General features: G+C 42.7%; 2 protein-coding genes and 1 long non-coding RNA gene across 9 annotated transcripts in view; 1 reads left to right on the top strand and 2 right to left on the bottom strand.

The window, feature by feature from the left end:
• PARP1 (poly(ADP-ribose) polymerase 1) overlaps positions 1 to 25,752 on the bottom strand; it is a 142,236-nt gene that overhangs the window by 51,766 nt on the left and 64,718 nt on the right. The gene's annotated exons all lie outside the window — the stretch shown is intronic.
• LOC137853503 (uncharacterized) lies at positions 1,205 to 25,186 on the bottom strand. 2 transcript variants are annotated; one of them, XR_011094541.1, is made up of 3 exons: positions 24,729 to 25,161; positions 3,318 to 6,859; positions 1,205 to 1,801 (listed from the first exon to the last, which is right to left on the bottom strand). It is a non-coding gene; the product is annotated as an uncharacterized lncRNA (long non-coding RNA). The 2 variants fall into 2 exon arrangements; XR_011094540.1 differs by lacking the exon at positions 1,205 to 1,801 and having other exon boundaries at positions 5,179 to 6,859; positions 24,729 to 25,186.
• The window catches only part of STUM (stum, mechanosensory transduction mediator homolog), a 36,537-nt gene continuing 13,368 nt past the window's right edge, over positions 2,584 to 25,752 (top strand). For 3 of the 5 annotated variants that reach the window (XM_068675929.1, XM_068675928.1, XM_068675930.1), the window contains exon 1: positions 2,589 to 2,883. In XM_068675929.1, coding sequence (XP_068532030.1) covers positions 2,697 to 2,883 — 187 coding nt within the window. In that variant the 5' untranslated portion in view covers positions 2,589 to 2,696. Of the gene's footprint in view, positions 2,884 to 25,752 lie in introns of all 5 variants that reach the window. The other 2 variants (XM_068675926.1, XM_068675927.1) reach the window with 1 other exon arrangement.

Raw genomic sequence — 25,752 nt, 5'->3', positions numbered from 1 at the left:
TATTTCCTCTTTTGCTGAACAAGCTTGAAAAAAAAATAAAAAATACTGTTTCTCTCCTATTTTAATTCCTAATAGCCACAGAATATCGCTGTGATTTGTAGCTCTCTGGTGCATGTCAGTGTAGTATTTATAAAATGGGCAAGTACAGTACCAGAAAATTAAGTCTCTTGCTTGCTCATAAGAGAGATACAGACTTGGCAGCATCAGAGAAAGTTCATATTGCAGTAACTACTTAACAGTGCGTACATAAATCTTCTCCTGACCGTAACAAAAGACCTACTGAAGAATATGGGAATATCGAGCCTGTCTCTACTGACAGAAAGCAGAGGACACAGGTTCTACAGCTTTTTTCCCACACCTAAGAGAGATTTCCACACCTAAGAGAGGACTCAGTGAACAGTCATCCTGTGAGCTAATTCCATGGGAAACCTTGGAAGTCCACTGGGCTATATCACAAAACAAAACAAAAAAACACCCCTGATCCTTACATTTCACAGCCCATCAGTTACCTCAAGAAAGCAAACTCAGGCAAAAGCTTTTGTTCTCAGCACATCTTGTTGACACTGTTAAACTCTTGGTGAGGATGTGTACGCTTTGGAAGACACCAGAGAGCTAATGCTGTTCCACAAAGAGATGGACAAAAGCTTTCAGCACAGACCAGGGATCAGGCAACTATGTGTAAGAGAATATAAAGCTCCTTACACTCCACATACAACACTCTCCATCCCACTGGAAATCCCTGAGCTAACCAGCAGTGCTTACTGCTTCTGTCTATTCAGATGTGACCTGTATCGCAGTAGCTGTTGACTTCAGCTCAATTGACAGTACAAAGCTCTGGAAAATTGTAGCAGGGAGACAAGGACTGAAATGCTCATACTTTTTGGACTTGTAGCTCATTTTTAAAATTAGTCCTTCCAGTCAAGGCATACAACAGTATGAGGAAGACATGCATTTACACTGCTCTCGTGTCAGTAAATAGAAGATCTCATTCCTCACGGTTGTCAAATAGGTGCCTTTCTCCAAGATCAAAAGTTATATATGCTGGTAAATCAGCCTCTGTCAGCATCATGATTTAAGGGAATCTGAAGAAAGGGGAGCAGCATATGTTTTTCTATTTCACAGCTTTCTGAAAAGACCGTCTTACAAAATATAACATTTAATCCTGTCTGAGCCAGCTTTTACTAAGAAACAGAAAGTATTATATAAGTAGCAAGAAATCTGATCTGAATTGTAACTTCATTTGAGATGGAGCACAGAATCATAAGCGCGTTAATGTTGGAAAAGACCTTCAAGATCATCTGGTCCAACCATCCCCTTGCTACCAATGTCACCCACTATACCATGTCCCTGAGCACCACGCCTAACCTTTCCTTGAACACCCCCAGGGATGCTGATGCCATGCTGGAGCCTGGAGTATCTCCTGGTGATCCTGGTAGTATCACATACTCTCAGGACAGAGCAGAACACCGCCACAAGTGCCACCATTAAAAGTTCTAGGCTAATAGAAACTTGCAGAAAGAACAAGACTTTGTTATTTTGACAGAGAAAAACTCCAAACAGAAGATGAATTAATAAATATGAAACTACTGCTCCCTCTGGAATCTGTGCAGGATTTCTGTGAGATTTGGCACAAAGAATACTGTTCAGCTTGATTTGTCAGTCTGAAGTGTGTAACAAAACTTGTCTGAAGTCTTGTGAGCAGAGGATATACTTGCGTACTCTGTAAGCAATAAACGTAGTTCTCATCTGCACTAGGAAGGGTCCACTGGGTCAAATCCAGCCTGACGGAGCAGCCTGACATCTGTGAGATGGGAACGACTTCTGAGGTCTCGGTGCCATTACAGTCCTGTCAGCACAGCATCTACAAGTAGTAGCGGGTGAATAAAGTGTTCATCTGCACAGAAGTGTACTTCTCCCTTGAACCAGGTGATCGCAGAATGGCTGGGGTTGGGAGGGACCTCAGAGATCATCTAGCTCAATCCCCCCGCCATAAATACCCAACAGGAATTCCTCTAGGGAAGATACAATTTTAAAGCGTGCAGTAAGACACTGACTGCTTCTCATGCAGAAGTCCTGTATGCATATCGCACTTACGCTCTGTATCAGGATTAATGCCTTTAATATTTCCCCCAGTTCCTTCGCTGAGAGCCGCCGAGCCTCGCCATCATTTCTAACTACTGACACATTTCGAGCCCTATTACCACTTCCCATTTTACTGTGTGCTGAATAAATACCAGAGGACATTTCCCTTCGCAGTACTGAACGAAGACACATTTCCCCATTACCCCAAGCCACGACCAACTTGTGGGGCGCGTATTATTTTCTCTCCTAACACTTGTGGCTCTCCCCCCTTCCCTTTGACAGCGCTTTTTCAACCCACAAACGAGCAGCGAGCCGCGTGGGCTCCGTTTACAGCCCCTTACACCTGCAGGCAGCTCTTTTTAAACAAAAACACGGGGGGCAGGCAGCGTTTCTTGGCGCTGCGGGGAGGGAAGGACCCTGTGAGGCACCGGGCACTGGGGGGGGGGCGCCCTGAGGCGAGCGGGCTCCGTGAGGCGCCGCCGGGGCGGGAACGGCCGCGGGAGCGCGCGCGCGGCGCCGAGGGGGAGTGGGGCGCCCAGGCGGGGCCGCGCAGCGCCGGGAGCGCGCACAGGCGGCAGCTCGCAGCCCGCCGGGGCAGCGCCGAGCGCCGGGCAATGGAGCCCTCGCCCAAAGACGGCGAGAGCGCGGCGGCCGCGGAGCCCAGCCGGGGCGCCGGCTCCTCCAGCGGGGTGGTGGTGCAGGTCCGGGAGAAGAAGGGCCCCCTGCGCGCCGCCATCCCCTACATGCCGTTCCCCGTGGCTGTCATCTGCCTCTTCCTCAACACCTTCGTGCCGGGGCTGGGTAAGGAGCTCCGGGGCACCGCGGCGGTGACTTGCAGGGTGCCTGAGGCAGGCGGGGAGCGCGCTCCCGAGGCGGGTGCTGGGACGGGGGCTGCGGGGGGCGCGCGGCCGTTGGGCGCCTCAGGGCGCTGCCGCCGCCTCCTGCCCTGCCCGGCCCCAAAACTTCGCTCTGGTGACGGGACCGAGGCACCGGGAGACCTGAGGCGGGTGGCCAGAGCCCTCCGGACACGGTCTGCACGAGTTTGCCGAGGAGGCTGGCAGGGAGAAAGCCCTAAGGGAGCGAGGCGAGGAGCTGCGGGATTCGCCTCTCCGCGGTACGAGGTCCCGAGTAAGAGGCTGAGGTGGCACGGTTGTAAATTGTGGCGGTGTTTTTGTATTCTAGCGGTAAGCAAAGCACTCCCTTTAAAAAAAGAATCGAACAAGATAAGTCCATACCCTGAATCTGCCACAGTCCTGGGCACTATTTCAGCTACTGTGGCTGCTACTGAAGCTTTCTCTGCAGGAGCAGCAGCACCTCGCGTGTCCCGTACTTTAAAAGCCGCTGCCCTGCCCATCTTATTATTTTCAGGTGGCTTAATTCCTTAATGAACCTGGAATTCTTATCATTCTTAACGATTAAAGCATCACCTAGGTCTGGGTTTCTATGTGCAACGGGTACAGACCATCACTATTTCTGCCTGCTGTTAAGCTACAGGTGTGTTCCTGAGGAAAGCGTTCACCTTTTTTAAATCCCTCATAATTTTCCTGTAGAAAGAGTGGCATTGGTATATATGCTTCCAGATGTAATGCTGCACCCTCAGGTGTGTTGTTTTCACAGCCCTTAGTGCAGACACCTGAAGATCCCGCAGTGATGAATCAAATAGAAACTCCCTGGTTCAGTACTTCCATGGGCTTTTATGTTATCGTCACAATTTCCCACCACCTTCAGAGAGAGGTTTTCAAAATCAGAGCTAAGTGGATGTAGTTCTCTGTTGCAATGAAGATACTATATGCTCACTGTAGACAAGGAAAAAAAATCACAGAATTGAAGGGGTTGGAAGGGGACCTCAAAAGATCATCGGGTCCAACCCCCAATGTTGGTTGGACCAGATGTAGATGGGGAGACTTACAATACCCTTTTCCTACCACATTTGAATAATATGATTTTGATATAAAATGTGCTTTGCACAGCACACTAGAAAATCCTCTCTGTCCTTTCTTCATCCTGGGAGGGTAAACCCTTTAAGCTGTCCTCATGCCAGAATTGGCTTGAGGTATAGTTATCTGCACCAACTCTTCTCTGCTGCTGGGCTGTTGGAGGTAGCCAGTGCCGTGCCTTCCTTCAAGTGGAAGGGGCTGGTAAAGAACGGCAGTAGGCAGCGCTTCCTTTCTAAAGACTGGTGTACAGGACTCCCAGTCCATGCTGGCTTGAATGTTGAATCTGGATTTTGCAGCCCTGCTGGTTGCATTATCACTGTTTGGTTGGACCAGCTCCAAGTCGTATTATTTTGCTTGCTTGTTTAATTTTTTAACGACCTTAGATTTTTTTATAATCCATCTTTCTTTTGATAAGCTGTTCTTTCTGACTGTCTGTAACTGTTCATCCTGATCATCTGGCATGAAAGTAGCAAAACAAACTACAACTTAAAAAATAAATAAACAAATCTTCCATGTGGCATTCTCACAGACTGGCCAAAAGCTTTGTTTGGGAGATGCATCCCTATGCAAAGCACAGCACTTAGTCCATACATAAATGAGCTCTTCTCTTAATGAAGCTGCTGATGTCTTATACATTTTCTTAAAAAATTTACTCTGAGATAATATAACCAAGTAGAATATGACTGTGTACAGTCTCAGCCAGATCTTGTCATATATCACACAGCTTACATGCAAGGGGAAACAGGAGGGATACAAATCTGCTGGTAGGAATAGTCCGGGTAGAAAGAGATCTTGTGTCAGTCTCACACTTTAGCTGTCTCCATGAGCTGAGCAGCACTTACAAAATAAATATTTGCGATGATGTGAAGTATTCACATCTAGCATCTGAGCCTGTTCCCGTAGTACAGATTTTTAACATGTTAAAATGATGTTTCACAGGCTTCTTATATATTTTCCCTGCTTAGGTGGAGAGTGTGACTTTGTACTGGTGATAACAGAAGTTCTCCATTTTCCAGTCCTCATCTGTTTTGCATGTAGTTATAACTGATCTGTAGTCTCTGCAGTGCACTTGTAATAGAAGGTCAGAATCCACCGGAACAGGTGAGGAAATAGGCAACGCTGAGTAAATCCAGTGTTCCACTGCTTGGAGACCGGTACATTTGATGTGCTTGTTAGTGCCTAGTACCTCAAACAAGTAATATCCTAACAGAACTTGTGCACTGTTGCACTACCAAACAGACAGGAGGTCTCTTAGTATCTGAAAGCCTCTCCTTTCTTCAGTTAAATTATCTTTTCTATGTTATGGAAGTCATCTATGCAGGTGAAATCTGAGAATTTTAAACATCCAGTTTATTTTTCCTGTATGCTATTTATGTTTTGCTCTATCACTCTGTTTGGACAGGAGAAGTAATACTTTCTCTTTGTTTATAATTTTTTTTTTCCTACAATTGGGTAATTTTTAGGGTTTTCTGTAGTAACCCAGAATTGCAGTTTTTAAGATGCATTGTAAACTGGGTTTTTGCATAAACATTAGAAAATACTCATAAGAAATTTTTTCATATCCAGGGGATACGTTAAATTTTGCCCTGACAAAAATTAAATTTCCAGACCAAATGCCATGTCGAGAAGCTTGACTAGCCCATCTACTTGCAGTCTGCTTTGTGGAGCAGCTTTGAAATTGTACTCTTGCTTCCATTCATTACGATAGATGCAACTGCTTGGTGATGTCCTGGATCAGGATTTTTCATGGTGTGCTTTGGTCTTCCTTGTATGCATCTGGTAGGGCTGCAGGACTGAGCTGTAACAAAGGTGTCCCTTGTTTGGGTCCATAAAAGGAGGAGTTGGTATCCTTAGGAAGCGCTCTAGTAAATGCTGTGGTTCTATCAACTACCAGTCTTCAGCTGTGTCACAGGCAGCCTGCCACGGACTCTGTGAACCTGTAGTTTGGTATAGGGCTTTTGGAGAAGCCTTTGGGGTCTCAGGGCTAACTCATACCCCACCAAGCTCTGGAGGATGGAAGACAAGGACACCAGCAGAGGTAAATGGTGGTGTATCCTCTGTTTTTCAGTTTCCCACAGGATTGAGCAGCATGCATCTCCAGCCGGTACGTGCTGCAGATGGCAGCTGAAAGAAGGGTCTGTCCATGCCCTTTAGCTTGCAGACTGCGTTCTCCTGGAGCTGCCATGTGCCAGTCAGCGTGGGAGAAGATCTGGCTCTCTGTCATTCCCTGAGCTGATACACAGTAATCTTGCCCTCCTTCCTACCCGTTTTGCCTTCTCTCAACATCACATGTGTGGGAAGAGGGGAAAGCAAAAGGGGAGAACGGGAGGAAAATATGAGGAGTGGAATTATCTGAAAGCGTGAGGTATTCTCCAGGATGAATCCCTTGTGTCAGGAAGAGGGCAGACTTTTGGATCACAGCCTGAATTACACATGAATACTATTTTTATGCCGGGAGTAACTGAAATACATAGTATAATGTTAGTGGAAGATAGAAGAGCAGCCTCTGATGAGGCATGAAATAGCCAGGGGTGGAGATCATGAGGGACAGCCTCTCACAGCCAACCAGAGAAAAAAGGGATGATTCCCAGACGGTTCAAACTTTTTCTTCTGTGGTGTACAGCTCTCCTCTTCTTGGGTGTGACAGCTCCATGTAACATGTCTTTTGTTTTCTGTTTATTCTGCTGCAGTCTTGATAGACTTCAAGGGCTAGACCTTCAGCTGTGTAAACTGCAGTGGCACCATTGGCTTTAAGGCTTCATTTATGCAAGATGAGCATCTGAAGAATGGTTCTCATTAGAAGCTAGTGCTGCCTTCAGCAGAGGGAGCTCTGTAAAGGGCTGAAAAGAAGTGTAGAACACCACTTAGGAAAGCTGCAGGTATTAGATCTGTCTAAAATTATCAATAACCATTTTATTTTTCTTCATGGAATTGTAAATAGATACCTCAAGTAAATATCCATCACCTTCATTATTGAAACAAATTAATTTATTAAAAAACAAACAAACAAACATTTTCTTATATATAGTAGGGCAAATATTGCCAAAAAGAAATTGGGACTTTCTACTGTCTGTTCTTTAAAACGTCAAGCTTTCTTTGGCATTTATGATTCCTTTTATTCTTTTTATTTTCTATGGACATGAAAATGAATGAATATGGGTGATTTACACCCTTTTTTGTGGAAAACAAAGGTTTTTCAAGTGTTCCTATGAATTTATGTTTGTGAACTTTACTGCTGGAATTCCGTAGCTAATGTTGCCTTTCAGCCTCTGGTGCACAGACCACTGGCAGGCTGCAGAAACAAGCTATTTTTTATGAGAGCTTGATTAAGCAAAGTAAACCTACTGTCGGTAGACCTTACTCTACTTTTTTTTTTTTTTTTTTTTTTTTTTTTTTTTGTATTTCCACAGAAAGTGGTCCATACATTGAAAAGATCAAGAAGTTCTTTGTGGTAGTTTTTTCACTTGCATGTGTAATGTAGGAAAGGAGACGCAGGGAAAGATGTGTGTATTCACAGCTTGCTGCTCCCTGGTATAGTAGCAGTGGTACCAGCTGTTTGCTAGGTATTCCTAGGGTTGCATCTCTGCTAAGCGCTCTGCCATAGCCCCTCAGTTTTAATCCAGTGTCCATAAAATACAGGAGGGTGAGCCATTGAATAAAGCTGCTTTCTGCTTTGCAGTTATATTTTATTAGCTCATACTTACCTGAATACTTACTGTATTCTTTTCCCTCCTCCCTTTCCATTGTTTAAGACTGGATTCTTTCCTTGTGTTTATCTGCCTAGGCTTTATGCCACATCTGTGCATGCCGCCTTCTTGTCATCTTCTCTTGCTCTACAAATGCTGCTGCTATGGACATACACAATGCACGCACTGTAACACCTTGTTCTTGACTACAGTCTCTGTCATAGTCCAAATATTTAGTATTGTTTATATTATTTGGTCAGTTTTTGCTCTTCACTCATTGTGGTTGGTAAAAGTCAGCTGTTGAGCGCTGCTTGTGTTTATAACGACTTTTTGGTTCTTTTCACTGTCAAGCTGCACGCTACCTAACGCTGCTGCTTTCTGAACTGTGGTCACTGCCAGACCAACTTAACTGTGAACAAATTTTTCTCCCCTCCCTCATGCCTTCTGTTTTCATCAAAACAGAAGACAAGAGAAGTGGCCAGAGACATTTTTCACTGCTGTAGTTTCAGCAGTTCTGTGGATGTATTCATTACTTAATGAACACATAAGGAGACAGGGTTTGCTCAGCATCTTGCAGTCTGGTTTGACAATGCAATTTGGACAGATGTACATGAAGATTAACAGTGCAAGTAGGAGCAGACAGAGAAGAAATATTAAATGGCCAAGTGAACCAACTGAATTTTAAGGGCTCTGGGAAGCTGTTCCAGATGAATGGTGTGACAAGGAGAAAAACAGAGAATCAAGCCCAGATGGAGAGAAGCGCAGCCTGGGAGAGCACATTAGCAGAGATCTGGTAAGAAGGACAAAGAACTAGAAACTCCTGCAGAAAGAAGAATGAAAAGATTTGAAGATGGAAGCTGGATGAGAAGAGTGCTTTAACAGATGAATTTCGGCTAACAGGTGAACTTGAATTGCAGGATAGAGGTGAGTTGTTCCAGTGCTCTGAATCAGTGGGCACCAGAGGTATTTAAAAACGTCGATAAAGCACCGTTGCCTACAACAGTTCTCTTCCATTTTCTCTGGTCCACCATGAAAAGATCATTGAGAGGTTGTAGAGCTGTTCAGGATACTCAAGGGACTAGGAACACAGGTTTCCCAGGCTCTTTCCTACCCATCGAATCACATGCAGTGCCCTAACAAACACTCCCCTAGCGGGGCAGAAGATGGCATAAAGTAGAAAAATGAATTTTAGAATACATGTACAGTTTTGTGGAGAAATGAGATTGGATGGTGACGGGATTCTAAAATAATCCCTAATTTTGTAAAAAGGACAGTAATTTGCACTGGATTTATGAAAACTTTCATTCAGATATAACCTGGAAAGAAGAAATACAAAAGAGTTTTCTTATTTTCTACAAGATATAAAATCAGTCTGACATATAACATTCTTTAATTTGTCTTTAGACTTGTCTTCATTAAAGAGCTCTACGACTTTAAAGTTACACAGTTGCAGCATTACAATGGATGTATGTGGCCTTGGTTGTAGCAGTCTGTAAAGATGATCATCAGTGAAGATGCTTTATGACTAATTATGAAATGCAAAATGAAAATATTCTAAAGAGCTTGAAAAAAAAATCACAAACTATTCTATGTAGTTATATTTCACTGGTTGATTTCCATTATAAAGTTATAAACTTCCTAGGTTTCATAATGTATAGAATCAAGGAGAAAATTAAGCAGATGGAACTTGAAATTTCCAGATCAGTAAATATAAATGAGATGTTTGATGAACGCTAATTGGTAATACACTAACTTAAATAAAAAGTTCCAGTTACAAGCATACCCAAAGGATACGCCCAGAGGGGATAATGATTAAATCTTGCTGGAGGAAACAGTGAATGTGATCAATAGAGAGACTCTAGGAACATAATTGTGTTCACTGCAGGGGTTCAACCTGTACTGCATTTCTAACTTCAGTAATGATGCTTATGCAAGGTAACGTGACTAAGGCTGCCATCTCTGGGAATCTGAATTTGAACATACCACAGGTAATTATCCAGCATCTCACCAGCTTGTCATTTATCTAGGCTGAGTTCTCAACACAAACATTGATGAATATCCACACAAAGTTACAATTTCTCTGTCAGCTTGAGTTTGTGGCTAATCATTTTGTACAAGTCATAATAGTGGAAAGTTTCTAAAGAATGCAAAACCTAAGTGGTCAAATTCATCCTGAGAAGTAGGAAAAAAAAATAATCAGCTGAACCAAATGAGTATGTTGTTTTAAAGAAAGTCTGTACATTCACAGGTAAGTGCTATAAGCCCCTGAAGAGCTGAAATTTTAATGGAGATTAATAACCATTAACCATATATACCAAAATAACCATTGTTACGAGCTTTGTGTTAAAAAGCTGAGTCATATCACAAAATATGAATGGTAATATATGAAAATATTGTACTCGAGATAAAATAAGCCCGATGATCACATTAGTATCTGTCCAGCTGAAACTGAGTTTTGCTGTTGTAGTTTAAAATATTTATAGCTATGCATATCTATTACATATACCAGTATGATAAGGTGAAATTTTTGGTTTAAGTGATTTCATCCTTATGTAGGTAGAAAACCATTTCTTAGATCTGTTTAAGTGCATTCATGAAATAATTGATCTTAAATTTCATAAATGTGTTTTGTTAATTTTTAAAATACTTGCAAGACCTATTCTGTTGCCATGACAATTTAATTTCCATAAACATGATTTTTGTGTGTGTGAATATTCAACATCGTACTTGATGTGTTGTGTTGGGGAAAGGAGATGGCAACTTGACACTGCAGAAATCACTGTGCTAAGTGGCCCATATAGTCATGGAATGGTTTGGGTTGGAAGGGACCTTGAAGATCATCTAGTTCTAACCCCCCCGCCATGGACACCTCCCACTAGATCAGGCCACCCAAAGTGCCATCCAACCTGACCCTGAACACTTTGAGGGATGGGGCACTGACAACTTCTCTGGGCAACCTGTTCCAGTGCCTCACCACCCTCATGGCTCCCTGTCCCATATAAAAGAGAGAACAGAACACAGGTACTACAGTCATTGGCAATTCCAAGTACAAAGCCACTTCCCTGTTTTCTCTCTTTAAAGCCAGAAGGTGATTTTGTACATTGACTTGCACCTGAGTATTTATTTCATTCAGTCCTCTACACCTCTCAGACATTCCACAGTCAACATTTGAAATTGATTCTGCTGGCATTCCTTTGAAGCTGACTCCTTGAGGAGTCAGAAATAGATTTCATCTTATTTACATTGGTCAGCTACATGTTAACCTGGCTGCTCTGCCTCAAGTGGTAGACCCCTTATATCATATTTGTCACAGAAGGCTAGTGTTATTTTACTGTTACGCAAAGGTGCAGATAGCTGCTGAAATGCAAGGCAGAGCTTGAACCAAGCTATCATAGAATACTCCGAGTTGGAAAGGACCCACAAGGATCATCAAGCCCAACTCCTGGCTCCACACAGATCCACCCAGAAATTCAGACCATGTGACTAAGTGCACAGTCCAAATGCTTCTTAAACTCCGACAGGCTTGGTGCCATGACTATGTCCCTGGGTAGCCTGTGCCACTGCGTGACCACTCTTGGTGAAGAACCTCTTCCTGATATCCAGCCTGAAGCTGCCCTGCCTCAGCTTGACACCATTCCCATGGGTTCTATCACTGGTCACTAAAGAGAACAGATCAGTGCCTGCCCCTCCATTCCTCCTCATGAGGAAGCTGTAGGCCACAGTGAGGTCTTCCCTCAGCCTCCTTTTCTCCAGGCTGAACAGACCAAGTGACTTCAGCTGCTCCTCATGTCTTCCGTTCTAGGCCCTTCACCATCTTAGTAACCCTTCTCTGGACACTCTCCAACAATTTAATGGCCTTTTTGTACTGTGGTGCCCAGAACCGCACACAGTACTTGAGGTGAGGCCTGTGAGTGTATGTAGAAGAATGTGGGGAAGGAGGAAGAGCTCATCTCTCTTCTCCTGTCTCATCGCCAAGATAGAGGCTCTATGGCAGTGTTGTATGAATGTGCAACATACCGCTTACTCCCAGGCAAGGATTAAAATCATGGCCAGCCAGGAGAATACTACATTACTACATTCTTTGGGTTGGTCATTTTCTTCCAAATCTGAAGAAAAAAGTTGTCTTCCCTCTGACACCAAGTCATGGGTTAGCGATAGAACTCAGTAGGTCAGGTTGGCAGTTGGACTTGATGATCTTGAAGATCTTTTCGAACCTAAATGGTTCAATGATTCTGTGGTCATCTGTCTAGCCATCAACCATTCTATGTCACCAACCCATCTGGATACAAATAACTCCTTAGGCACAAGGGTACCAACAGGCAAATTCTCATTTCCAAAGTGAAGACCCAGTGGAGCCACTTTGGATGTTAGATTTAAGGCAATGTAGTTAGAAATAGGATGCGTCTCCTTCTGTTGAGTGCAGTTGATGTTTAGTAGAAGCCTGCGGTGGAGACAGGAATGGAGTTCAGACCAAATATTAGTTCCCTGGAACCACTCCTGCTTGGTAGCTACATGGTGAATCCTTCTTTTGCTGAAGCCATGATAAATAAGTGTGTTATTGACACTAGGTAGAAAAGCTTTTTGTTCTGTGTGTTAGCTGAGATGTGGTACACATCTCAACTGAAAATCTGTCTCATGCTTATCTGTTCTACTCTCACATCAGTGCTTCTCCTGTGCATTCTTTCACTGCTAATTTAAATCTGTGTGTGCTAAGGCAGAGCTCAGACAGATCTTCTTTATAGTTACTCTTAGGACTCCAGATCACATTGCTTGGTACAACGATCAGCAGAACCAGAGCAATACAGGTACAAAATGTTTCAATTTCAAGATAAATCCACCTGTCAGAACTCTTAAGTCCTCAACATGCAGAGTAACGTGGGGTTGAGCCTCTAGAAACATTTCTCGCATCTGCTCATTATTTTTGTTTCTTATTGTAACATTTATCAAACAAATCCATGGTGTGATGACACATTAATAATGGAAAGAGGACTGGGCTCAAACGTAAGCACTAACATCAGTTCACTACTCGAGGCTGCTAGTGTGAACAAGTATTAGTGTGACAAGGAGCTTCAGGGCTGAGCTCTTGTCGTATTTAAAAGCTGAGAAGATTCTTCCTAATTTGCATTAGCAGTAGGAAAGCCATTAAGAATTATATTTCCCAAAATAGCCAATAACCAAAGCTAAAAATCTGAGGCTGTGGTATCACAAAAGGTATTCTTCTTTCTCACTTACAAATGTGGTTTAAATATTTATGGCACTTATCATAGACTAGTAAATGTTCTTTAGGTATTATTCCTTTCACAAAATACACTAAGTGACATGAGACCTTATTCCAATGACTGTGATTGTCTTATGTTCACTATGAACTGGTGCAAGAAGTGACAAGTCAGTAGCTCAGCAAGGTTTTACTACATTAATTCAGTAGTATTGTAAAGTGCAGACCATGCATGAGGCCTTTTATGATACAGAAATACGAAGGAAGACTTGTGTCAGACTTAGACTGTTGGTAGTATGAATAGAGAAGTCAGGCAAAATAATCTGAGGATTGCTCAGGAAGATGGTAGCAGAATTGGCCGCAGATCACACAACCATACTTTGTTACCTTTAATCTCTTCCCAGGAAACCGTTTTTAATAAACTACCTCTATTACTCTTGGACTTGATATCTGTCACAAAGCAAGATGTTTGTGCCACGTCTTAGTGAAAATGCTATTGACAAGTACAACAGAGAAGGCAGTTCTTATGTGCTGGTTATTTCCTCGCATTATTCTGTGATCTGCTCTATGCTTGTGAAAGCACACACACCATCTTGTACACATGAGAGGGGACTTCAGCATGTTTCACTTAGTACATGACCCCTCCATCCCCCAAAAAAAGCACAACACAACAACACACCACTGATAATCCAAACTACCAAGTAAGCTAGTTTGTTTCGTAGCATACGTACAACTCAGAGTTGCCATTTGAAAGAACACTAATTTGTATTGTTCATTATAATATAGCACTAACAGATATTTGCAGTAAGTAGGCTCCATTGGATCTCATTTACACTGCAGTTATGTGCAGAATGAGTTCTTATTGTGACCCTAAAATGTACTATGTTAAAATAGATTTATTACCTATGCAGCAGTGTAGGTCACTGTGGCACTGTGCAGACAGTGGGAAAAGAACGGGTCCTGTACAAATAGGATGTGATAGAAATGTAATCTCAAGAGTCAGATTGACGTTAAAAGAAATCTTAATAAAAACATACAATACAGTGTAATGAAAAGAAAAACACTTCCTTGAGTTGTATTTCTAAAGACAGAGTCTTAAAGGCACAGTTGGGACTTGTTTCTTAGCAACAGTGTGCATCTGAGCTGTGCAGGCATTCTCGTGTTGTAAAAAGACACCCTCAAGAAGAACGGTAATATGAAAGGAGCTAGAAACATCAAATTTAAGGGATATCATCCTGCAGGAGCATTTTATCAGCATTGCAAAACCTTGTATCCAGTACTAGATGTTTCAGAGGAAGATCTCTGATGGACAGAGCTGAATGCAATAACCTGCCTGTAGCAGAAACTCCTCCTAAAGAAGTTTACTAGCTAGCTGATGTACCAAAACAGAAGATATTAGTATTTTTTATTCAAAATGGCTTAATGGTCAATGTTCTTTTTAATGGAAATATTAGATAGTATTCATCTACCTATATATCTGAGTTGGTTGCTGTTATAGTCTGTGAGGATGAATTAGACACTACTGGCATGTGACTCATCTCTTCTGTAAAACAGGTAGTGAATCACACCCTCAGGGGTCCTGTCCTTTTTTTTTTATTAATAAAAAAAAAAACAACACACTGCAAAGGGAGCTCAGAGTAACTGGCTCAGGTTGAGGCAGATACCTGAAGTTCGCTGAAGCTATCTGATAACTGGTTTGAGTGAAAAGAGGGCCTGGGTGCACATCTGGCAGCCATTCAAGGGCAACCAACCACAGCATCTCCCTTACTCCTGCAGTGCTATAATAACCTCTACTATAGAGAGCTACTATACTTACTAATAAGGGTGACAGATAATACAGATATTATATCTGTAACTGTTCATTGCCTCTCCTCCTCTTGGTTCAGCTTGCTTCACCCTCGCCTGCCAGGACAATGCCTGGCTATAATCTTTGGTTATGATAAATGACATAGGGTTCCCCCCTCACTCTTCTTCTGACTTCTGAGGTATCAACATTGCATCAGAAGCTTGACTGTGACAGCTTAAGCAGTTACTGCAGAAGTAACAGAGCCTTTGCCATGCTATAGCTGGAGATTACTCTATTTCACATCAAAGATAGCAGAAGAAAACATCTACTGGGACCTCAGTGCCAAGCCATGGTTAAACTAAGTTACATTTAAGTTTGGGTAAGCTTTGGTAAGATTCACACTGAAACTGCTGTAGCACAGATACATGTTCCTTTCTGTTAACTCTGATACGGTCTTACAACCTATACTAAAAATAAATTAAATGCCTGGCAGCTGTTGCTCTTCATCCTGTAAGTCCTTGTACAGTTACACAGAATAAACACTTGATTATACACCATTAGACCAGTTCTGTTCTCTTAAGTTAAAACCAAAAAAAAAGAGAGAGAGAAAAGGCACCATTTAAACAGAAATACTATGACAGCACAGGAAAGAGATTTTTCAGACAAACTTGGCCTTCTTTCATACCCTGCAGTACCCTAATTTTCAGGTACACCCTTCTCTTCAGAAATGAATAAATTCCTAATATATGTTCCATTTGCATTGTAGCTAAAAGCCTTGGAGGGCAGTGAAACTAAACTAGGAGAGCCAGAATTTAATCAAGTACCTGACAACTCTTTCACTATGACTTCAGGCATTGTCTTAGGCTGGAATTCCTTGATTTCAATGGGAATTAAATGCCTAAATATCTTCAAAGGACTGTGCTTTAGCCTCTCTGCCTTTCTTTCATTCTTCAGAAGGAAGAAAATGGTGGCATACATAATTACACAGCCTGCGCTGGGGTATCATTAGTACTTACAGAATGCTGTGATAAGAAAAAAAAAACTAGATGAAGTGCTGCTGTTGCTTAGCACGTACATTAGGAGAAAAGTAACTACGTTCAAAACAGAATAAGTAGAAAAATATATGCAGTTATTGGCATATGCTAGAAAATATCGAAGGATTGTAAATAGTTTGGAGCCAGACATTTGAGAAGGGTAAGAACTACGTCCACATTCTCCTCTGCTGAGTAGTATGGCTCAGCTTCACCCACTGGAAAATAAAAAGCACTTCTCCAATAGTCCAATAGATTTGTACTGCCTTAATCCCAGATCTGTAAATGTGATGTTTCACATCGATCACATGCATGGCACCAGCTCTGCTAGCCTTGGTCATTTAATGAGAAGATTGAACTTTCCCACAACACCGGGAAAGGGCAGGGTAATACGACCATTGACCACCTCTCTGGTTGTGGCCTTTGAGCCAATTTCATATTCACCAGATGGTCCACCCTTCATCTCTCCAATTTAGAGATCAAAATGTTGTGTGGAATGTGTCTCAGAAGTCCAGGTAGATGACATTGGTTGGCCTTCCCTTGTCAACTGATGCAGTCACTCTGTCACAGAAGGCAACCAGATCAGTCAGGCATGATTTGCCCTCGGTGAAGCTGTGCTGGCTGTCTCAGCTTGTCCTTGTCCTGCATGAATCCTTTACGTATCGTGCATCTCACCTGCTGTGTTCCACCTATACCCCAGGCCCACCCATGACTGTCATTGTGCTCAGCTCCCAGGCTCAAGCACACATTGCTTTTACAGCAGACAGAAATTTCTCTTCTCTGTGAAGAATGGATTTTGGGTGAAAACTCTCATGATCTCTATCACACTTCTTATCCCTACACTTCCCCTTCCTCCCCCTCTGTCCTTTGCACCAATTTGCTGATGCCTTCCCTTACAAGGGACTGCTATAGGACAGTGGTTCTGTTTGTGGAGCACAGTGTAATAATTACAGGCTTGAGGTCCCACAGAAGGCCATTCTGCCTAGGTATTCTCACTGTCTGATCGCCCTGGTACCTCACATAGTCAGACTGTTCACTGCAGATGGCTCTGATACCCCTGAGCATCAATGGTCCTGTTCCAGTCTGTCTCCAAGGACAGTTCAATAAGATGCTGTTGCTTTGTGATGTGGTCCTAATGCACTAAAATCTCTGGACTTGATGCAGAACAGATTTTTCTCTAGAAAATACTAATTGTAAAATTTCAGGTGATTTTTTTCATGACTGTATCTGGTTAGACAAATGTTCTTCTAAATTACAATAACAGGCTTCTGCTATCAGATTATATTTTTAGCTAACTATGCTACCCAGAACTTGCTTATTTTTTCATTGCAGGCACCATAAGAGATGGCACAATAGATCTAAAACATCAGATCATTGCTTTTGAACAATATTGTACCAGAAGTATTTTTCTGTAAAAAATGCTGTGTTTTTATTACTAAAATGAAGAGAAATGAAATACTCCAGCATTAAATAACCACACATTTTTAGCTAAAGTGTAGGAAGCTATAATGCCTGCAGAAATACACTTTAAGTATCTGTAGGGATTAGTGTAAAAGAATAAGGAATTGTAAGTAGGAAGACAATATTTTGATATAGCAGTGTATCGGTGGTCCACTCTTTCAGAGAACACACAGTACCCCATGCTTTAAGGTGGGGAAGGAAAAACATGGACTCAGCACTGTGTTAGTGAACACCCATCTTTCTGCCACTGCTAATTGACTTAGAGCAGGACGGAGTGCAGCCTTCTGTCATTTCGAAGTTTAGAACCACAGATTTCTACATGCATAAGAAAAATCTGACCTATTTTTTAGTCTTACTAAGAAACGGTGAATTGATTTAGCCTTTGCAAATTCCTAAAACAGATGGGGATTTTTATTAACTGTAGAAAAGAATTTGTTGCACCAAGTTACCTAATGTCACACAGAAACTATGACAGATCCGTAATTCAGGGGTAGGGGCTTTATGTTGCAGTATATATAAATAATAAGAGCAACAGATGCTCATCAGTTGTGAAACTAAGCGGAAAGCAGTTGATATGGTGTTTGAAAGAACTGTGGCTGCAACAGGCAGTAGTGGTTGAAGTAAGTTTAAGGAAAGAAAAAGTTTGAACTTCGTATGAGAGAGGAAGAGGAAAAGTATTTGGGGTGACAAGTGCACAGCAAAAGGAGGGGGAGTATACACATATAGGATCAGACTTCTAATTCTGCTTGAATTTCATGGATACACATTTATGGTAGCCCTGTACAAGTTCATGTTTGAATTTCATTCATTGGCTTCACACAAAACAGCAGACGTGTGCTTGGCCTGGCCTGTTATCCAGAGGAACAATCTTTCTGGTGTTTGCATTTCTGAATTGCTGCCAAGATCAGGTTAGACCTGATGAGCCAAATTAATCCCCAGTGTAACTCCCAGTGGCAGCTATTGAATTTAGGTTTGAAATGAATCTGAGCCCAATATAGATTTTTGGCAACAGGAGAACAACAACAGAGGAAGGCTAGGTGGATGGTCCCTCAGCTGAGCATGCCCTTTCAAGAAGGTTTTTCTCTCTTTGCTCAAAATTTCTTTTCTTCAGGACAAGGAGAATCTTGAGGTTCACATATTGCCTACTACTACTGGCCCAAGCTGTTGCACAAGTAGCAAACATGAATTCCTTTTCCTCTACCAGACTGGTACTCCCTGAGAAGCAGCCTTGTTTTAGAAGCCACCATGGAAAATTGGGTAAGAAACCAACGTAGTGATTTCCAGTTTATTGAGCTGAAGGACAGGCAGGAGTAGAAAACCTGCCCCCAGTTTGATGGCTTCTCCATAAGGACATTTTGAAGTCTAAATTTTATCTCAGCTTCACCCTTTAGCATTTCAAATAAGTGTTTCTAGCAGCCTTGCATAGGAGAGTTGAACCATTCCACCATTGCCTCTAATCTTCTTGTAACCCATTCAACATGAGAATTACAAAAGAGAACGACAGGCAGGATAAAGGTATAATAATTAACACTTTGAGACACTTTCCTCAGTACATCTCACTCTATACAAGTCTTCTCTAACTTCTGAAAAAAATTATATCCTTGATTTACTGTATAAGAGAGAGTACTTACCATATTTCACTCTGAATAATTTCTTGCTATATTGTGATACTCAGTTCTTTGTGATATCTACAAACAAACATATATGCGTTTTTATATAATGCCTACCTGTAGCTAGATGATTAATATTGGAAATTATTTGGTAAAGGGAAAAAAAAAAAAATCTGTCCTTTAACTGAAATCAGTGTAAATCAGATTCTATTTCCTGCAGGTTGGGAATACAAGAATTTGAAGAGATGATGTTGTACAGCCAGAAGCTGGCTGATTTGTTTGATATGAGCATGCATGCGCGCCCTTACTTAGGGGGTAACATAAAAGAGTGGTTTCTGTGTATTGAATGCTTGCCTGCTTTGGCATGATTGGCAACTCACAAGCAGGATTTATGTTTGGGGCTGCTGATTGCTGTGGAAATCATTGCATCTGATACTTAAAAAGCAGAAGAGCTGTTCAAAAACAAATGGGAAGTCATGAAGTGCTCTGTGTTGAAGAGCCATTAGTTGTGTGGTGGCAAGAGGACGTGGCTCTGGAGAAAGAAACCAAGATAGTCTGAGATGGCTGCCAGGAAGAGGGAGTCTTACTTCAGTTCCTAAATACAGGAACTGAGAAAGCAGAGATTAAACAGACACATCATGTCCTTATCACATATAATTATTTAAAACAACACCTCAAAGAAGTTTGAGAGTTCCTCTTAGGTAATGCATAAAACACTTGAAAGTAGTAACGTTAACATCTTAATTGTGCTACTGCAGCACTACAGAATAAAGCTGAAATTACTTTGCAAGTGCCAGAAAATTGGAGCATGATTTAGTAAATAAAGCCAGGGCTGAATTCTGCCTAAATCATCTCCCAAACTCCTGAGTTCTACACTGCACCTCTAGGCTAGAGAGTACAGCTCTACCATGTCCCCTTCGAGTCCTTCCTTGAGACTCTTCAGCTCACAAAATGCATGTACTGAATTTTCTGGATAAAAACACCTTTCTGTTAGTCTCCTGCACACTCATCACTGCAGACATCCAAACATCTGCGTCACAGTTGTTTTACATTCTCATACTACTTAACAGATAGCTTTACTTGCAGTGATTCTGTGGGCTGGTACACTTTATTGCACTTCCATTTCAGCTATCTTGTGCTACAACCAGAACTCTAATTGCTCTATGTCCCCATCTAACTTTCTGATAAGATTAATTCTCTTTTATGTCTTGGTAGTCCCTAGTTAACATAATTTATCCTCATAGTTAAGGACTCCAGAGTATTGCACCAAGATGAAACTCATTGTTCAGTGCATCTTTCAAGCAGATAATTGTTCTTCCACAAGCAGAGCAAATGCTGTTAGGTAGCTTCAAAGGACTAAATTAGCTGCAAAGCAGTGAGCAGAAAAACAGAAGAGGAGGCAACACAACTACACACCTAGCCTTGAATTGTGGCTGCTTGACTCACAGACGGACAGGACAGATGGACCTTTACCCTTATATTTTTCACTGTTATGCAGCTCTTATTTCCAGGGCACTCTGGACTGGATGTACCAGAAAACCAAAAAGCTTTCTTTACAGATCTCATGGCCACTCTGAAGTAAGGATGGGCTCTCTCCAGACATTCTGCTCTTGAAGGTTTCAGGCTGGTAAAGTTTGGATGAAAAGCTGTGTGCAAGTTATTTTGATATCAGTAGCAAAAAAATAAAAAATAAAAATGGCTCAAGGGTTGTTTCTGGATTTATGCCAACAAAACAGAAAAGTGACTTCTGGAGGTGTTGAGCATAATGAATTAAGATCTTAAGATTGTAATCTTAAAAATAAGATTTTAGGGGAAGGTAGCTTTTGTCTCCTCAGTTCTCCTGTCTCTTGGATCCTGAGATCCTGCAATGGGTGTGTACAGAGCATCCTGTGACTAGGGGAGCCATGGCCAAGTGCACAAGTTCCTGCTTAGCTGGTGGGCAAAGAGGGGAATAAGGCTTATTACAGAGTGTAAGAAGGACTTAGTTTATTAGCAGACAACATGAATATAAAAAATCCGTACAGCAGCAGACAGAAAACTAAGTGTATCTGTTCCCATGAAGTAGAGCTGCTTGGTTGCTGATAAAATTACAGAGCAGCGGGGCTGCGTTCACTCAGAGAAGATGAGCTTATAGTGAAGAGCTGTACGCCATAAATGCTGGTCATGCCTTTTTTTTCCTATATACTTATTATTATAATTGGAAGCCAATTACATTATTTCAACGATGACATACATAATGAGGATGCAAATTTATGAAAGTTCTCTCATCGTTCCACCAGAAAAGAAGAAAAAAAAGCAAGCATCAAGCATAAGCAAGGCTGCACCGTCTGGGACCCTTTCATAGCATTTTCTCTCACTGACAGCAGAACAATGGACACGCTCCTTCAGCCTCCCTGGCTCTTTGTTCCCTGTCTGTGAAGCACAGACAATCTGTTGCCTGCTTCATGGCAAACACCTACCTCACCTACTGCAGAGCACCTCTACTACTTGTACGAGCTTTAACAAAGCCTGACTAGCCATGGGCAAGAAACAAGGCAGATTCTTTTATGTAGAACTCAGTCTACTCTTGCTAGAGTGCTGCCTAGACCTGAGTTATGACTTCTGGACGTCCCACAGAGCATCTCTCTACACAACTACAATCAGCATCACGATGTACTGAACGCCTTTCATGCTACTTGGGCAGCCAGGGATCCCAAGTGACCCACACAGAAAACGGTGGGAAGGAAAGATGACTGTTAGCAAGGCGTTAGGAAGAAGGTGGGAATGAATGACAGATTATTGCCAAGTACAGGGTTGATCAGAGTGTCAGCTAAAGAGCGGCAAATAATTTCTCCTTGTGGCACATTATCTTAGTAATACGTCAAAAAATGATTCTTCTGATGTGGAGGGATTTATCATAAGCAATTATTTTTTTGTGACTGCAGGTTGTAGGTAGCACTTGTAACACCCTTCCTATTTCCTATATGGATTTCTATAGAGTTTCTGGGTAATATTCTACATCTCTCCCCTTCCCCCCTTTTGGAAAATTACAAGTCCTCCCCAGTGGTTGAAACTATTATAAAATGCGATTCAAAAATATGAGTGGCAGTTCTGGAACCACATAGTTATATAAAGGAAAAATAAAATAGTTTGGGAGGTGGGCTGGTACAGCTTGCAAACACAGCTCAGCAGCAGAGTTCTGGCAAGAGCCTGAGGTCCGCTGTGCTGCTGCAGCTTACACAGCAGGGCCCTGCACCACAGTTCAACAAAAATACTCCAGTCTCGAGTCCAGGCTGAGTTTTAAACGTCAAGTCAGAATTAAATCATAGACTAGCAGACAGGAGCTGGAAAATCTCTATTTATCGGTAGCTGTTTTTAAGTGTTCAAAAACATTGCAGAGCTGCAGCACTAAACAAACAACAGCAAAGAGCCACTGATGGCTCCATGAGTAATTAAGGGTTAGTAAGTCACTTGCCCTTTGTGCAGCCTTCCCCTGCAACTTAATATTTTGCTATGAACTTTTAGCCTAGGAAGCCTTTAAGAGTTTGTTGCAATCTGTTTTTTGAAGTTCCTGTTAAAACTCCACCTTTTCAGTAGAGTTAACTTTTTTCCCCCCCTTGTGTTGAATGTTTTGGAAAGCACTTCTTTTGCATCAAAGCGATATTATCCTACATGCACGTGGGCCATCTTTAGTAGATGCTCCATAAATACTGCTCAGACCATGGTACACAGCCTTTTTAATAAAGAGATGCAGAGCACCAGCTCAGCTTTGTCACGACAGCAGCGTTGTGAAGCGGCTGTAATCAGTTATGAGGATGCAATGCTTTGGTGCAGGCTGGGCATTTGTCACATAGGGAAATCAGAAAGCAAATCCTATGAACAGCCCACCTTATTCAGACTTCAGAGTTGTGACAAACCCCTTGTTCTTGTGGAGACAAGAATCACAAGTGCTAGCTCCCACTTGTCAAGCCCCTGTATATATTTTTGTTGATACTGAGCACAAAGTGATTGGACAGTCAGAATTCACTTCACATGTCCCTCCTGCATGGGAGGAAAAAAATAAAACCCATGCTGGCAGGAGCTAAGCAATGCATTTTTAATAGCAGGCCACAGAGGAAAAATCATGAGCTGCTCTCCATGGCAACATGCAAGCTCTGTCACATTTGCCTGCCTCCGCTCTTTCCTCTTCTTTCTCTCCTACCCCACCGCTCTGGTTTCCTTGCCTGGGTCCTGCCTGCAGTGCTGCCTGTGACAGCTGGCCTTTGCAACCTGTCACTTTGCCACCAGGTGCGTGCAATTCATTGGATTTTCCCCCACTACAGCTCATGGCTGCATCGTTACTTGGTCACACTTTGAGGCCATAGTTTGTGCTTGGCCTACAAATTTCAGGATTTTAAGTTTTTTTTTTTTTTCCCCAGTTCTAAGAGGTGATGACTGGGACCGAGCAAGCCTGCCATTATTTTAAGCAGTCCTCTGCTCCTGCTCTTCTTCCCCATTAAATTGTTAAAGCTACTCATCCATACTAGCCCTCCTTATACCATGTGTGGAAGAAATAAACTTTAGTCTGTTTGGACAATGGGAAGGGGGAAAAAGCTTGCCAGTGCCTGTTTAACCAACAAACAAAAAAAAAAACAAACACAACATAAGCTTTCTTTCTTTTAAGATATGGAGGTAAAATACCTTCGTTTCTAGAACAAACCAAGGTAATTGCACTGACTCTTGGATTAATTCCCTGACTGAAGTGAGCTGCAAGGGGAAGGTTGTAACGAATGCCACAGGTACACAGGTTGCATATCCTCTTGTGGGAACACCTAAATCGTGTTGATGCCGTAGCACTGTGATGCCGCCTTGCCACCTCTAGTTCCTTTATATTTCAGAAGAAACACATGCAGCACCTACCAAAGGTGGGAGAACGGCTTTGTGACACGCTCTGTACCCTGGACTGTGCACTAACCCCAGTCTATAGAGGCATCAGTGCTCCACAGCCTCTTGGTGCCAAGAAGGCTACAGACACATGAGCTGGAGCAGCCTCTTCTGAGCAGAGAGCTGTAATCAGCTTGTGATGAGGACGCTCATCTTGGAGGTTTAGGTAACACCCTCATGCTGGCAAGTTCTCTCTGATGCAGCCTAAACCCTAATGAGTTCCAGCAAGGCAGAAGCTGGGGAGAATGGTGAGGGCTCACACTGGCCAAAACATTCCCCTTGGATTTTGCTTTGTGTCTGTTTTCTCAAGGAAAGACATAAACAGATCTCTGAGAAAGGTCAGCAGCTACTCAGCCTGAGCATTAACGCTTTGCAGCTTCCTTTTCTTGTGCTGCTGACAGCGTCCTCCCTGCAGCCCAGCTCCACCCATGTGGCAGAGGGGAAGGACTTCAGGCATCGGCTGGCACTGCTATTTTTGGGGTGACTTTTTGAAGTTCTCTTTCCCTCATCATAATCCAGAGGACTACAGATTAGCATTTTGATTGATGCCACCAAGGACGAGAGGCCTCCATAGCTGAGACTCCTTACAGATGGGAGTATGAAAAATGAGTTCAGGGCACCAAGGACTCACAGATGTCTCAGCCAGTAGATAACACAGTCCCTATAATAGGGAGCAAACTGCAATCCTTATCACCCTTTTTGTGCTATTTTTCTGGCTTACTCAAGCAAGAACGAGCACATCTCATGAATTTTCAGCACATCCACAACATCTGCCTCATACACCTGTCAACACTGTTTAATGACAGCTAATAATCATTTTAGTTAAAAAATTCAGACACGTTAGACATGTCCCCACACACTGCATTCCCCTGACACAATACTGTTACACAGTTGCTTCTCATCCCCACAAAACACATACCTTACCTACATCTCCCATCATCAAGCCTGCAGCCTTCCTTGCTCCTGCAGACATCTCACACATCATTCCCCTGTCCTCCCTAACTTTGCCTGTGCTTACCTGCACGCCTCCGAGAGCCTTGCTCCAGCATCGTGACACATTTTGCTTTTTTTCTCAGGAAACAGGAGAGAAGCAAAGGTTTCCACTGCCTCATTTATTCCCAGTACTGCAGGAGACCACCTTGTACAACTCCCCAGCTTACAGGAGGAGGAACAGATGTCTCCAAGCCCCTCTGGCTCCATCTGTCATGCTTTTGTAGGGTAGGGAGCATGACCAGCAGCAACCTAATGAGCTGCCCCAGCTGCAGTAATTTTGGTTTCTTCTCTTCCTCCACCTGTAACTGGGTAGCTCATCAGACCTGATTTCCTCACGTAGATAGTTTGTGGTGTGGTTCCTGGTAGTCAGTGGGAAGCCCAGTAACAAGTTGGTGTGCTCAAATTATTTCCACTTGCCCTGTGGCCACTGGTGTCTCACCTCCCTCTGTTTTGCACCCTGACTGACTAGGCTTCTACATCTGATGTTTCTGGGAAGATAAAATCAAAAGTTTTGCTCACAGCCACGTTCTTTACATGCAACATGCCAAGCTCCATATCTGACTGAAGCTGTCGCTTAATATCATGTTTATATCACCCCGGATGAGTGACCCAAACAGCAGTAAGCCAGGAGATGTCTCTCTGGAGTGTGAATTTTAACTCTAGGCGGGAGAAAAAAACCACAACATACACAAAACTTTCCTGTCTCATACTAATTCGGTGTGCTCTGTGAGGCCAGGAGCTGACAGGTGATGCTCTCAGGAAGGCTGCGAGTGCCAGGATCAGAGGAGCATACAGCAAATTTCTCTTTCCCTTTGTGGTGGTATCCTACAGATAACAACAGAAAGCCTCCCTTATTTACTTGTGTAATCCAAAATGACCCCGATTGATTGGTGAATTTTCTCCTGGTGGAGGGAAGCTATTAACACGTCTGTTGTCTCTGTGTAACCCTGGCCCTTACTGCATCCCTCACCTGCAACCTCTCGTTTCCCACCTATGGAACAAAGCAGGACACGGCTACCAGTGCGAGCAGCTTCTGCTCAGAGCTGAAT

This window comes from Anas acuta, chromosome 3 (assembly GCF_963932015.1).
Source record: "Anas acuta chromosome 3, bAnaAcu1.1, whole genome shotgun sequence".
NCBI classification, from domain to species: Eukaryota; Metazoa; Chordata; class Aves; order Anseriformes; family Anatidae; genus Anas; species Anas acuta.
This window is presented reverse-complemented; position numbering and strand designations above follow the sequence as displayed.